Source organism: Melospiza georgiana, chromosome 28 (genome assembly GCF_028018845.1).
Source record: "Melospiza georgiana isolate bMelGeo1 chromosome 28, bMelGeo1.pri, whole genome shotgun sequence".
NCBI classification, from domain to species: domain Eukaryota; kingdom Metazoa; phylum Chordata; class Aves; order Passeriformes; family Passerellidae; genus Melospiza; species Melospiza georgiana.
In genome coordinates this window covers 2,450,940-2,462,458 of record NC_080457.1, presented here as the reverse complement: position 1 = coordinate 2,462,458, position 11,519 = coordinate 2,450,940, and the positions used below count along the sequence as shown (strand labels likewise).

Genomic DNA, 11,519 nt, shown 5'->3' with positions numbered 1-11,519 from the left:
AACCTTCTCATTTGTTCTAAAGGGCTACAGAGAGGGTTGGCTGCAGGTACATGGTTATAAATGATTCAACAGATGATTTTTTGTTGATCTGTTATACAAAATAACAAAGCAAGCAAACTACCCAGGGAGTGTTCCTCAAACACAGACGAACAGATGAGAACCCCTTCAAATCATGGGGAGGGGGGGGCAATATCCTGTGTGCTCTTTGTGCCGATACCAGCGACATTCTGCGTCAACATAGGTGGGGTTTCCAGCCACTGTGCTTCCTCTTGGACCTGTATAAAGGTGCACAGTGCACACTCAGCTCCTCACTGGCGTCTCTATCTGTGCTGATTTACCTGCTTCAGCCCAGAAGACAAAGAGCAGAAATGGCATTCTCCGCCCGCAGCACCCAGTGGAGTACGAGCAGCCGCGTCCAGCCCTCTGCACCCAGTGTCAGCGGTCTGACCTCCAGGAAAATGTCCTTCCAGAAGATCCAGGCACCCAGTGTCTATGGGGGGGCTGGGGGCTATGGCACCCGCATATCGACCAGCAGCACCAGCTCTGGCCAAGGCCTGGGAGGGAGCCTCCAGCTCAGCATCACTGGGAGCGATGTGCTGCTCACTGGCAACGAGAAATCCACGATGCAGAACCTGAACGATCGCTTGGCGGCCTACCTGGAGAGGGTGCGCTCACTGGAGAAGTCAAACTCCCTGATTGAGATGCAGATCAGGGAATGGTATGAAAAGAACACCGTAAGTGGAGGGCAGGACTACAGCTCCTACTTCAAAACAATTGAAGAACTCCGAAATCAGGTAAGAGATCATAGAGCCCTCCTTAAATATAAGAATTGCAATTATCAGTTGTGAGATCTCAGCACCTCAAGACTGATGTGCAGAGTCACCGAGACCACCCTTGAGAGGCTCGAGAGTCCTAAAATGTTGCCAGAAGTGTCTGGTGGCTAGACTTTAATCCCACACGGGAGACGACACCTGTATGAAGATGAGAAGATTTCACTAGAGTAAATGGTGAAGAGATAAGTTAATTAGAGTGTAAGACACAAAGTTTAAAATTTCTGTACAAAGAAGTCTAAAGAAGTAAGATAGAAGAATTGAGGCGTGTCCTGTCCTTCTTCTTCTTCTTCTTAGCCTCCATCTTCTTTAGTGATGTTAGCACTTTAAAATTAGTTATTACTAAAAGTGCACTAGTTAATAAGAGTAAAAAGTATTAAAGAAAATTGATAAATATTGTATACGTAATTTTGAGTATAAAGATAGGTGACCGCCCTGGAGGCTCTCAGTGTGCTCATAGCTAGCTTGCTGTGCAGACCTCTGTCAGGCCGAGAGAAAATCTTTTAGATAAACAATTAATAAACACCGAGACCGAGAAAGAACCTGAAGCCTTTTCTCATCCTTTGAAGCGCGAGCTGTCCAAAGCCACTCCGGGCCTTTCCAAGTCATTGAAACAGCCGAAAAACCGACAATCAGTGAGACAGAGAATAAGCTATTGTAGAAAATGTACTTTTCCACATTGTAATTGGCCTAGCTGGGAAGAAAAAGTTCATTTTTTATCAGCTACTAGTGACAGATTTTCAATAATTTGTAATACCAGATATATGCCTGCAGTTGTGAGTAATCTCATACCTGAAAAATCTGTGACTCTAACTAGTTCTATGATATTTGCCTTAGGTGGCTTTAATTAGAGAAAGTAATAATGGTAATCTACATATTTAAATATAGTTTAGCAACAGTCTATTTCAAAGTGGTGTATTAGAAAAGAAGGGCAAGCACTCAGGAAAAAAATTAAAGATCACTACTTAAAATAGTAAATTTCCACTGAAAACAATGAAATATTCCCAACAATCGACTGACAGGTTTGTCAAAACATGTTTCCAGAACTTCCTTCAGTCCTTTCTTTTTTATTTTTTTATCAGTTCTACTTCCCAACATTTAAAAGCATATCCCTTCAGAGAACAGTTCATCCTAACTATTTGATACACTTATTTTATGGCAGGGCAATTTGTCTTTTAGACATCTCTAATTCCTTTCATGCACTTCAGATGGAACTTAGCTTAAAACCAACAGACAGCTGAAGTGAAGGAGGATGAAGCCCACTTACAGTACTCATTCCCAAGAAAGGATCAAGTGTGAATTTCTGTGCAAAGTTCCATTGCTTGTCCACCATTCCTTTTAGATTTCTGCTGCCCAGATGGAAAATTCCAGACTTGTCCTGCAGATTGACAATGCCAAGCTGGCTGCTGATGACTTCAGGCTGAAGTAAGTTCCATGATTTTATATCAATTCTCTTTCATGCTCCTCTTATTTAGGAAAGCTTCCACTTACTGGAATTGGTGCCAAGAAGTGAACATTTTCCATCTTTAAGTTCAATGAAAATTTCACAATGGCTGCGGTAGTTACTGATTCTAACATTTACTCCAAACTGTTGCATTCCAATGATGACAAAAGGCACTTTATTGTACAGGTTTGAGAACGAACACCTGCTCAGGCAGAGTGTGGAGAGCGACATCACCGGACTGCTCCATGTCCGTGACGACCTGACCCTGACCCAAGCTGACCTGGAGTCCCAGATTGAGAACATAACTGAGGAACTTGTTTTCCTTAGGAAGAACCATGAGGAGGTGAGAACAGCTGACCACTGCCATGGAGAGGGGTTTTGAGTGGCAAACAACCTCACTAGGAAGCATTTCTATCCTTCCTGGAAGCAGCATAACCCTGTGTGACCCTAAGGGACATGCAAGCTGTCAGGGATCAAAGGCTGAACAATCCTTCATTCGAGGAATGAAGGAGTAAAGGTTTTCTCTAAGAAAATTTATGGTTCAGGAACTGCCATCCCAAAAGTACACAAATGGGAGCCATGACTTCTCCCTCATTCCACAGATCCGGATCTGAGGAAATAATTTTTATGATACGTTTATCTATGATATAACATTTATTGCTACCAAGTAGGCGAACTGTTCTAAGATGAGGTGCACTAAACAGTATTTACAAGGTGATTAAGTTGCCTTGCCCCAAGGTACTATTGAGGATTAGTCCTGTGTGTGTGGATGTTGAGTTTGTGTCCCATGGCCAGGAGTGACAGCTCCCTGCAGCTGGTGCTAACACAGTTCCCATTGCTGCAGGAACGTGACAGGCTGCGCAAAGAGGCCAGTGGCTCTGTGAACGTGGCGGTGGATGCCGCTCCCGGCATTGACCTCGCGGCTATCATGGAAAACATGAGAAAGCAATATGAAGAAATGGCAGAAAAGAACCGCCAAGAAGCCAAAGAACATTTTGAAAAGCAGGTAAAGTCAACAGCTTAAACACCAGCAAGAATCTCAGTCATGCCTGGCTGCAGTTCACAGTCCCTCCATTCTCCATTCCAGACAGCAGAACTGAACCAGGAAGTTGCCCTCAGTGTTGAGCGGCTGGAGGTGCAAAGGAAAGAGGTCACAGAACGGAGACAGATCTGCCAGAACCTGGAGCTGGAATTACAGTCCCTGCTGAACATGGTAAATTACAAAAAGCAAAATAAGGACTGTGGATAGCAGAGAGTTACACAGAGGTGTAATAAATAGAGGATTAAAAGATAATTAGAGGAATGAGGGGCTTTACAATCAAAAGGTTATTTTAACACAAAAATTCATTCTCTGAATAATGTGTCACTGTTCTTGCCATGCACTACAGAAACACACCCTGGAAGCCTCTCTGGCTGAAACAGAAGCACGGTACAGTCACCAGCTTGACCAGATACAGGGAGCAATTTCCAGTCTGGAGGCTCAGCTGAGACAGGTCCGAGTCGACATGGAGGCTCAGAACAATGAGTACAGCATCCTGCTGGATGTCAAGACTCGCCTGGAGATGGAGATTGCCACGTACCGCAGGCTGCTGGAGGGAGAGGAAACCGGGTGAGCACACATGTGGCTTTGTGTGTTGGTTTGGGTTTTGTGTCAAAACTGCCTCTTTCCAACTGCTTTGAGGTGGGGAAGCCCATTGTCCAGTTCTCAGCCACACAATCAGAGCAGGCTGCTGTTCAGGCTGGGCTACTGAAGCTGCTGTGGAATTTTGAGGTGGCTCTTCCAGCCTACAGATGGTCATTGTGAGCTGGGGAGTTGGGTCCATGTTCACATGTCAGGAACACCTGTAATGCAGTTTTTGATCAGCTTGTCTGTGTGGGTTAAGCAGAAAGTGGAACTTCCCCCCAGATTCTACCTGTTCAGCTGTTCTGGCTCAGGAACTAGATCGGGTGTACCTGGCATTGCAGAGATCAGTCTGCAGATTAACTGTACCTACAGCTTATGCTTAGCAAGTTTCCCTTCAACTGAGAGAATTCGTTTTACTGAGTTGTCTTATGATTCAATGTCTTGATGAAAGGGGATTAGCTGATCAAACACATAGGAAATGCACATGGATGTTCAATACATGAGTTGCCATATATTTACATTTTCTAATTTACAATTTGAACAGGTATTTAGAAGAGATGCCAACAGTAGAGGTGACAGAAAAAGGTATGTCCCACCAACTTCTTTCTGTTTTGATGGTGGCCTGTTGAAATGTTATGGAATGAAGTAGCCTGATAGAAAACAGCAGATTCAGAGCAAATAATCAGCCAGTGGAATCTCACATCAAGAAAGCAATCAACTGTTTGGTTACCCTATGAGGACTGATAAACCTGGGTTTATATATACAATTCAGGTGCCCAGTATAAAATCATAGACTCACCTTACCCATTCTGTGATTCTGTGAGTCCTTAGAGACCCAAAAGAACAACAGAGAGTTACTGAATTCCCCTCTGGAGAACTGCAGAAGCATCTGCTTCTCCCTGCTAGCTGCACAGGGAGACTGAGACTTCCAATTAACATATTCAGTTTCATCGTAAAAATTTCCAGTTTGGTCTAAGTCTATTCCAAAGTTTTAGGTCTACAAGTCTGTGCTAAACAAAAGCAAAACTATCAAGAGTGCTAGAGAGTTACTGAATCCAGTATGCAGTCTATGGGCAACATATTCAGTATCCAAAAGAGAAGCCACACCTCAAGTTACCTCAAGGACCTGTGGATTGAAGATGCTTTTTGATATTTCCTCATGTAGCAGCAATATTACTCTGTCAGTGTACATTACATTAAATTACTTCTCTTTTCAATTTCCTTAACAGAATCAAGTAAGTTTAAGAAGATCAAGACAATAGTTGAGGAGGTGGTTGATGGCAAGATTGTCTCCTCTGAGGTTAGAGAGGTTGAAGAGAAGATGTAAATGGCACCAGCAGAAGAGATGCCTCTGAGTTCCATGGAGCTGATGCCAAAATGAAAAGGGTTATAAAAAATCTGAACTAATTCACTCTTAACCCCAGATGGATTAAAAAATGCCAAAATCGCAAATCTGTTGTTGTTGTTGTTTTTGTGGGGGGAGCATTAATAAAAATATGTAAGTCACAACATAGAAGACTTTAGGTTTACTTCTATAGTGACTAAGTACCTTGATGGAAAAAAATGAAATCAGCCTGGTATGAATGCATAATTGCTTCCAACACAGATAAAAATGGAAGTATTAGGTTTTTAAAATGCATTAAGGCATCAGTTCAGCACGCCTTTTCTGAATGTGAACTCCCACTCAAACATAAAGCAATTTTACTTCATTAACACCTGATTTTCAAATACATAAGAAGTGTCAATTTGCTTTTCATAATATATTAACATGAAAAAATAAAATGAAGAAGCCTACTTGATATTTTTCACATTCTGTGAATGATTATGTCACCAGGGACTATGGCAAGCTAAGATATTTTATGGATAAAAATATATTTGAAATTATCTCACTCTCTCTCAAACCCTCCTGTGCCAATAATGTTCTGTGTCCCATAGGGAGGCCCCTGTGCCACACCTGGATTCTCAGTCCCAGGAGTTTACATTTTCCTCTTGAGAACATAAACACACAAAGCTCTTCCCTATGAAACCTCACCTGTCCAGAGCTATGTACTGTACATAAACAGCTGCCAAAGAACTAATCCTCTGCTTTCACTGCCCCGAGTCACTGAGACCAGGCTATCAGCTCATTTCCACACAAATGCTTTACTTACACCTTTGATCTTCCGCTCTTTTCTGCCCCAAAAGCACCCCATGCTCCTGAGTGCGGATAAATCAAAAATTAACACATTTCAGTTGACAAATCCAATTATATAATTAAGCCAGGACAAAGGAAAAACTATTTTCCATTTATCAAAATGACTTCAAAAGAAAAATATACTGCCTTGGGAGGGTTCCCATGCTCAAACCTGCACCCAGAAGCGCTACATTTGATCTTCAGATTTGTATTATAGAAAGCACCAAATACAGAAATCAGATTTCTTATTTTGAGATAAAGCAAACTATTTAGCACACAGAAAGGTCAGTTCCAGCTCTGAAGTACAAACTCTATATGCTATAGATTACAAGTATATCAGTCTGAGGTATTTCAGTGATGAAAGGGTTAGGGCATAAACCAAATTCCAAATGCTATTTGGTATTCATATTTTCTATTAATGATCACCCTGCAGCTCACTGAACATCCATGTGCCCTTGGACACTTGATGGTCACTTTTCTTAAGCATCCAGGAGCACTAATCCAGCAAAGACTCCTGGCTGAAGAACATTATGAAAAGAAAGACATTCCTGCCATACAGGCTGAGAAGCAGGGATCAAAGGGATCACTCTGCTGACTTAGCAAACTCCTGTAAGAACAGCCCCAAATGCAGGAAGCACTGCATCGGCAATGACAAAACAATTATTTAGGAGGGATTTAAATGCTCCATTGCACATGGCAGAACACAATCGTGATGTCTCAGCTCCACTCCACCCATTTCCCCTCATACAAATACCTGGAGGGCACCAGATTTCCACTCCCATTGGCAATTTTGGTTGGCACATACCATTTCGGTTGGTCAAAACATACTAAACTGACATCCCCCCCAAAGAGGAGGGAGAGAGAGAGTGAAAGCTCTCCCCAGGAGGTGGGGACTCCTCCTGAAACACCCACTGCTGTCCCTATAAAGGTGCCCCTGCTCCTGCTCCGCTGTCTGTTGTATCCTGCACGGGGCAGATCCAGGCACCTCGAGCACCATGGCCCTTTCTGTGCGCACGAGCGGCGGGTCCCGGCAGTTCTCCTCTCGCAGCGGAATCGGAGGGGGATCTCTGAGGATGTCCAGTTCTGGTGGTGGAGGAGGCTTTGGTGGCAGTGGGCTTGGCTTTGGTGGGGGGTCTGGTGGAGGCTTTGGTGCAGCTTCTCTGTTGGGTTCAAGCTCTGGCTTTGGTGGGGGCTTTGGGGGCAGCTCAGGTGCAGGACTGGGGAGCAGCTTAAGCAGTGGTTTTGGTGGAAGCTATGGAGGTGGTTTGGGTGGTGGCTATGGAAGTGGCTTAGGCAGTGGGTTTGGGGGAGGTTTGGGAAGTGGTTTGGGCAGCAGTTCAGGTGCTGCTTTTGGAAGTGGCTTTGGTGGTGGCTTAGGGGCTGGTTTTGGAGGTGGGTTTGGCCCTGCTGGTGCTGGAGATGGTGGCATTCTTTCTGGCTCAAAAAAAGAGACAATGCAGAACCTCAACGACCGTCTGGCTGCATATCTGGACAAAGTGAGGTCTCTGGAGGATGCCAACACTGAGCTGGAGCGCAAAATCCGTGAATGGTATGAGAAAAATGGCCCTGGCACTGGCACCCCTGGATCTGGCAATGACTACAGTAAATTCTACCCCCTCATTGAAGATCTTCGAAACAAGGTAGCAAAGCAATGTATTAAATGTATCTTTATAGTTGTAACTCACTTAATAGTATTAATGAAAATAACAAATTTCTTTCAGCAACTAAGAGCACGTTTATCCTTTGGTACTGACACTTGCAGTGACCTCTGTCACCTTGCACTGGTGACGTGGTGAATTTTTCCTGTACATTAAAGCAGTTCTGTAGCTGTGATTTGTCTAATCTGAATACAGGAGAAGGCAGTGATGGAATGCAGTTCTACAAACCCTTGTAGAACACAAAATTTAAAGCCATTGCAAAGCCATGAAGCCTTTGGGCTGTAACATCATTCTCTGAACACTGTATTCTAGATCATCAATGCAACCATCGACAACGCGAGGATCATTCTGCAGGTCGATAATGCCAGACTGGCTGCTGATGACTTCAGACTGAAGTAAGGATATCTTAATGTTATAAAAACTCCTTAAGGAAAAAATTCTTTTGTACTAAAAATCTCTTTCTTTGTAGAATACTTGTAGTAGAATTATTAAACAGTATTATAATAATTATGTGTATTAAGTTTTCAAATTAAAGCTAAAATAAAACACATTAATAGTCTGCATTTGACTTCACTGGCCATGTAAAAAATAATATTTAATCCCTTTATGCATAGATATGAGAATGAAGTGGCTCTTCGGCAGAGCGTGGAGGCTGACATCAATGGTCTGCGCAGAGTCCTGGATGAGCTGACCATGACCAGGGCAGATCTGGAGATGCAGATTGAAAGCCTGAATGAAGAACTGGCTTATCTCAAGAAGAATCATGAAGAGGTATTTTTTTTCCTTTGTGAATTGATAACAAGATACATGAAATTGTGACACATCAAATTACTCCCTTGTTTAAGCCAGTGGGAGTTCCTGGGTTTCATTATAGGTTCTGTTTGCTGTCAATTTTTGAGTTTGCTGAAAGAGTACGACAAACAATCTACAGATCCTTGTTGAAACAGAATTTGTATCATTTATATTTCTTTACATATATTTTGGTATAACTATTTTGTCTTTTATTAACAGAACCTTCTCTTTATTTTCAATGTCTCCAGGAGCTTCAGGGCATCCAAAGCAGTGAATTTGGCCAAGTCAGTGTGGAAATGGACGCTGCTCCAGGGACTGATCTGACCAAGCTTCTGAATGATATGAGAGGACAATATGAAGTCATTGCTGAGCAAAACCGTAAAGAGGCCGAGGCGTGGTTCAATGAAAAAGTAACAACCAGAGAGAGCAAACTCAGTGAAATGCATGGGAAAATGAGTTCAATACTTGGAACAGTAAAATTACACCCCATTCTTCCTTGTCATTTCAGAGCGGGGAGCTGAAAAGGGAAATCTCCACTCACACTGAGCAGCTCCAGTCAGGAAAGAGCGAGATCACAGATTTGAAAAGGACTCTCCAGAGCTTGGAAATAGAGCTGCAGTCTCAGCTCGCCATGGTACGTTCTGGGAAGCTGCTGACTGCTCAGAGCCAATTCAGCAACTTCAAAAGTCTTTTTAGACCTAATCCTATTCCATAGAATTGAGGATTTGCATTTCTTTCCGATTAAACCCTATATTCTTTTGGTTCCTAAATAGCAGTAATATATCTAACTGGATTGCAAAGAGCATGTCACAAAGCAGATGAGTTTTACATTACATTTAGGGAAGTGACAAAGGAAAGTTTTCAAACCAGTGTTTTCAAGAAGAAAATAAAACCTTCTCAGTAATGCAGCTGTGCTCACTCCCTTAAACTACTTCAGTTGGTTTTGTTAAGAGATTTTTTTCTTTAACCAGAAATTATTTAATATCTTTACACAGAAAAAATCCCTGGAAGACACTTTAGCAGAAACAGAAGGTGGTTACTGCGCTCAGCTGTCACAAATCCAAATGCAGATTGGGAACCTGGAGTCGCAGCTTTTCCAGGTCAGGGCTGACATGGAGCGCCAGAACGCGGAGTACCAGCAGCTCCTAGACATCAAGACTCGTCTGGAAATGGAGATTGAAACCTACCGGCGCCTGCTGGATGGAGAGTTTGTGTAAGGAACTGCTTGACACAAAATATCTCCTTGCGTTTATTTTCTGTAGCAAAATCCTTTCCAGGAAAAAAAGAGGTGAAATAAGTGGAACATTCTCCAAGTGACAATAAGGCACATACAGTGATCTGAAATATCACTGTGACTGAGGAGAGTGAGCCATTCTGCTCACTATTTAAATAACCTATCAATGTCACCATGAAAAGGGAATTTATCCTGATCCTATCACACCTCCTGCAATAGTGATGTCTCTGATTCCCTTTTAGGGGTGCTGGACAGGCAGTTACACTTGAAAGCTCATCCCTGACAGGGTCCAAATCTCAAACACAATCACTGGACTCTTCTCAAGGTAGGCAGAACTTGATTGAGTAATATTTTGTTTCTAAAGTCATTCTTACAAATCAAATAATACATGTTATCCTGTTTAACTACATCAGAGAGTTCATTAAAATCAGAAGCCAGCTGGAAAGGAAAAGGGGGAAAAGGGGGTACCTGGTCATGTGCTGCTTTGGTTTATCATTTTTAACACACTGATAAATATTCTTTGTTTTGTTCATGATGTTTAGATCCAACCAAAACTAGAAAGATCAAGACAATTGTCGAAGAAGTGGTAGATGGAAAAGTTGTTGCATCCCACGTTAAGGAAGTTGAAGAGAAGATATGAGGCACAATCTGATGTGGCAAAGAATCCATTTGCTCCCAGCCAAAATGGATAAATAACTTTATTCTTTTGTATGAAGTGATAAAACACTTGGCTTTGTACTCACAATCTTTTAAATAAGACAAAGTTGGCACTTTGTCCTTTCATTCCTTGCAGACATACAATACATTTCCTGCTTCACTCTATCGGCCTTACCTGTATGATTTCCATTGTGTTCTTTAAAAATATCATCAAATCTCTGTTCAATAACCAGAAATATGAAGCACACATTTAATCAGAATTGCCTTTTTATAATCTTTAGTAATCAATAGATAAAATAATTTTGCTGTTCTAATCTCATTTTTCAGTTTTCATCCCTAATAAAAAGTACTCACAAGCTTTAATGTATGGGTCTCCCTTTATTCTCCACAACCCCCTCCAGCTGTGTGGTGAGCCAGCAATAAAACATGAACATTGAAAGCAGCTAGAATTCAAATTTCCATAAGTCCTAGGAAAGATGCAACTGCTTACACCTACCTACCTTTAGCCTTCAGCAATCTCATAGCCAGGTGTTCCCTTTACACCTGAAAAAAAAGATAGAAAAAGAAAGCATTAGTTTATACCATCCCAAGTGCAATACCTTATATTTGTCTGATGGATTCCTAACGCTTTTCTTATGTAAATGTTCTCATCCCATCAATGACAAACACGGACAATATTTTGGTTTTAGAACTACACAGAACAAGGATAATTAAGACACTTTTAGAAAAGAGAGTGGACAACAACTGGAAGACAGTCAGCTAAGGAAAAGAAAATCCAAACACAGGATCCTTTCACATGTGCCAACAGACACAGCCAAGAACAGGGAAGCCTTTTTACAGCAGGAGACTTTTAAGTGGTACAATACTTTGACTTTAAAAAGATGTGTGTCTTATGAAAGTTTACTGCCTGTTTTATTGTATATTCTCATTTAGAGCCAAAAATGCATTTCTCTCTTTGCTAAATTTTAAATTTCTATTGAAATTGGAATTTTTTAAATGCATATCTCGTATTGTGCACTACTGAAAAAAAAATAAACAAGAGGTAAAAGGAAATAGGTAAGAGTCACTCTTAGCAGACAAGAACATTGGGATCACACAGTGCTCCAG

The 11,519-nt window shown here is 41.8% G+C and overlaps 2 protein-coding genes across 4 annotated transcripts; both read left to right on the top strand.

Moving 5' to 3' along the window:
- Positions 1-368: 368 nt before the first annotated feature.
- On the top strand, positions 369-5,350 carry LOC131094120 (keratin, type I cytoskeletal 20-like). 2 transcript variants are annotated; one of them, XM_058041595.1, is made up of 8 exons: positions 369-794; positions 2,173-2,255; positions 2,461-2,617; positions 3,119-3,280; positions 3,362-3,487; positions 3,663-3,883; positions 4,443-4,483; positions 5,128-5,350. In XM_058041595.1, the coding sequence occupies exons 1-8, from the start codon at positions 369-371 to the stop codon at positions 5,223-5,225; spliced, it is 1,314 nt and encodes a 437-aa protein (XP_057897578.1). In that variant the 3' UTR covers positions 5,226-5,350. The 2 variants fall into 2 exon arrangements, with proteins under 2 accessions (XP_057897578.1, XP_057897579.1); XM_058041596.1 differs by lacking the exon at positions 4,443-4,483 and having other exon boundaries at positions 5,084-5,225.
- Positions 5,351-7,066: 1,716 nt separating this feature from the next.
- KRT12 (keratin 12) lies at positions 7,067-10,395 on the top strand. Of its 2 annotated transcripts, none has more exons than XM_058041587.1 (8): positions 7,067-7,711; positions 8,042-8,124; positions 8,344-8,500; positions 8,770-8,931; positions 9,030-9,155; positions 9,517-9,728; positions 9,998-10,080; positions 10,298-10,395. In XM_058041587.1, exons 1-8 carry the CDS (start codon positions 7,067-7,069, stop codon positions 10,393-10,395), a joined length of 1,566 nt encoding a protein of 521 aa, XP_057897570.1. The 2 variants fall into 2 exon arrangements, with proteins under 2 accessions (XP_057897570.1, XP_057897569.1); XM_058041586.1 differs by having other exon boundaries at positions 9,517-9,734.
- Positions 10,396-11,519: the final 1,124 nt, after the last annotated feature.

What these genes read in the sequence shown, in the direction of transcription:
- KRT12 (XM_058041586.1), top strand. Translation starts at nt 7,067, where the DNA reads ATGGCCCTTTCTGTGCGCACGAGCGGCGGGTCCCGGCAGTTCTCCTCT. An exon ending in TTGAAGATCTTCGAAACAAG is followed by an intron (nt 7,712 to 8,041) that starts GTAGCAAAGCAA and finishes ACTGTATTCTAG; the next exon opens with ATCATCAATGCAACCATCGA. An exon ending in AGGCGTGGTTCAATGAAAAA is followed by an intron (nt 8,932 to 9,029) that starts GTAACAACCAGA and finishes TTGTCATTTCAG; the next exon opens with AGCGGGGAGCTGAAAAGGGA.
- LOC131094120 (XM_058041596.1), top strand. Translation starts at nt 369, where the DNA reads ATGGCATTCTCCGCCCGCAGCACCCAGTGGAGTACGAGCAGCCGCGTC. An exon ending in TTAGGAAGAACCATGAGGAG is followed by an intron (nt 2,618 to 3,118) that starts GTGAGAACAGCT and finishes CCATTGCTGCAG; the next exon opens with GAACGTGACAGGCTGCGCAA. An exon ending in AAGAACATTTTGAAAAGCAG is followed by an intron (nt 3,281 to 3,361) that starts GTAAAGTCAACA and finishes TCTCCATTCCAG; the next exon opens with ACAGCAGAACTGAACCAGGA.